Source organism: Nestor notabilis, unplaced genomic scaffold (genome assembly GCF_000696875.1).
Source record: "Nestor notabilis isolate BGI_N333 unplaced genomic scaffold, ASM69687v1 scaffold7854, whole genome shotgun sequence".
Lineage (NCBI taxonomy): Eukaryota > Metazoa > Chordata > Aves > Psittaciformes > Psittacidae > Nestor > Nestor notabilis.
This window is the reverse complement of record NW_009925993.1, coordinates 7,418-9,829: the sequence shown is the minus strand read 5'-3', so window position 1 is coordinate 9,829 and position 2,412 is coordinate 7,418. Positions and strand designations below refer to the sequence as shown.

Genomic DNA, 2,412 nt, shown 5'->3' with positions numbered 1-2,412 from the left:
TTGGATGGGGAGAGGCTGAGCCCGTGGCTGTTGCTTTCTCCCTGGAGCTGGATGGAGGGTGTCTTGTCTGCAGCTACACAGGACGCTGCAGTTCTTCCCTTTGGGAAAAGCTCTCTTTGTAACCCTTATTTGGAAAATACATGCTGAGGTTGCAAGGTCGAGGGGTTACTTTTGCCAAGTGATCCCGTCCTGCTTAGGGAAGAGCAGACCCATAGTTTTCAGGTTCTGGCCGATGACCCCAGGCTGTGGCTGGGCTCCAGCTTCTCCTCGGCAGCTTTTAATCATTAACTTAAATACTTTTATAGTGTCTTGAGGTTTTTACCCTCTGGTTGGTTTTCTCTCTGCAGGTGGAAGGATCCGAGGCCGCTATCCTCCAGTGCAGCGCGGGCAGCCTCTGATTTGCCATCCCGTCATTCCCACCTGCCAACCTGTCTGATATGTCGGGACCCGTGCCGAGCAGGGCCAGAGTCTACACGGATGTGAACACACACAGACCCCGGGAGTACTGGGACTATGAGTCGCATGTTGTCGAGTGGGGGTAAGTCTGCTGGACCAGGATCAATCCCTGCAGGGTCCTGCATTGTGGTGGATGGGGAGTTCAGGCACCTGCGCTGCATCAGGCTTTATCCTGCTCCTTGGCAGCTGCCTGTGTGCATGGCAAGTGTTGGGATCACAGCTTTGCTTCATGGAAGTGTTTCTTGTCAAAATGTGAAATCGCCAATGCTGCAGGAATGTTTTTAGCAGCTTCCTTGAGAGTTTAGCTTGAAGAGTTTTTGCAGGGAGTCAGGAGATGGCCCCTTTCAGAGGGGAGAAAATCTTGACAATCTAGACGTCAGGGCTGAAAAGAAGTAAAAAGCCTGGAGGTTCCTCTGCTTGGGGTGAGTGAAGACACTCAGACTTAAATAAGTACCTGCTATTTTGTGACTTACTGCTCAGCTCTCCAAGTGACTGGAAGAGATATCTGCTGCTTTTTGAAGGAAGGACGTGCCTAAATTGGGCTTATGACTACACTGTCCAAGAATCAGACAGCAATGACACCAGCTTTGTAGCTCTGCCTTCCCCATTCTGTATAGCAGAGCCTGGACTAAGTTTTGCCCTTGGCTTTGAGGTGGTTCTTGGGCTCTGAAGTGTACAGAATGTGCTGAGCAGGAGTGATGGTTTGTGCCTACTCTGGTTTTAAACAAGCCAGTGCTGAAAGCTTTGGTCTTTCTGGCTTTGTTGATTTTTAATAACATTATACAAGGAAAAATGGAGCTTCCCAATGCAGAGAGACCAGTGGAAGGCACAGGTTGAGGTTGCTGATGCTGGTTTGCTTAGTCAGGCTTATGTTACCTACTACAGAAGAAATCAGTTCTGGATTGAATCTAACTTGGGCAAGTAGAAGCTCCCTGTTCTTCTCCTCACTCTGAATCATTGTGTTCAGATGAAGACACTCATTAATCCACCTTGTCTGGAAGACGAGGCAGTGATTTGGTGTTAAGGAGCAGTTTGTAACTCCTGATGGAAATGACAGAGCTCTCTAGAACTAACTCTTTAACTTCTTATCTCCACAGGAATCAAGATGACTACCAGCTAGTTCGGAAATTAGGCCGAGGCAAATACAGTGAAGTATTTGAAGCCATCAACATCACAAATAATGAAAAAGTAGTTGTTAAAATTCTCAAGGTGAGCTGGGGATTGGGCAAAAGATAGAAATCATCTTCCTGACCCTCATTCACATGAAAGCAATGTTTGTAGCTGTCAGGGTTGTATGATTAGAAAGGAGACTGCAGATATTTGAGCAGTCAGGTAACAACAAGATCTGTTTGAACTTCGCTTGCAAAGGTTCCAGTGTATTTTGCTGACTTGCAGTCACTACCTTTGTGATGTGGATGTTGAGCTCTTGGCCTCCCTTTACTGCAGTGCTCTGTCTCACACATCGTTTTTCTGTTCTTCAGCCTGTTAAAAAGAAGAAAATCAAGCGTGAAATTAAGATCTTAGAGAACTTGCGGGGCGGCCCCAACATCATCACCCTTGCAGATATAGTAAAAGATCCTGTGGTGAGTATGGAGGCAACTTAAAGGGTCCTCTGGGGTTATGGGTGAAGTTGCTGTGTTTGAGTTCAGCTCTGATCTGGCTCTTTGTTTTCCCCTGCTCTTAAATCCTGCTTTTGAACTGCTTAATCAGATCAGCTCTTAATCTGATTAACTGCTTTTAGCGGGCCCTTCCCCTGCAGGTGCCTTCAGCCCCTCACTGCAAGGGTGAGATACCAGTGACCTGAGACAAGTTAATGCATTCTGCAAACAGTGCTGCATGCTTTGCCTCTGCTTTCTGTTTGAGGGGGATCGTGTACCTCCAAGGCAGAGGGGCTTCTAGTAGTTTTAAGAGTAGAAATGTTGCAATTCATTATCCTAAACACAAACATGTTACTTC

At 46.8% G+C, this 2,412-nt stretch overlaps 1 protein-coding gene across 1 annotated transcript in view; it reads left to right on the top strand.

The window, feature by feature from the left end:
- Positions 1-344: 344 nt before the first annotated feature.
- Positions 345-2,412, top strand: part of LOC104404788 (casein kinase II subunit alpha) — a gene marked incomplete at its 3' end in the record, with an annotated part of 7,888 nt that continues 5,820 nt past the window's right edge. Inside the window, exons 1-3 of the mRNA XM_010013315.1 lie at positions 345-538; positions 1,554-1,665; positions 1,938-2,039. Of these exons, the coding sequence (XP_010011617.1) occupies positions 438-538; positions 1,554-1,665; positions 1,938-2,039 (315 nt within the window). The remainder of the gene's footprint in view (positions 539-1,553; positions 1,666-1,937; positions 2,040-2,412) is intronic.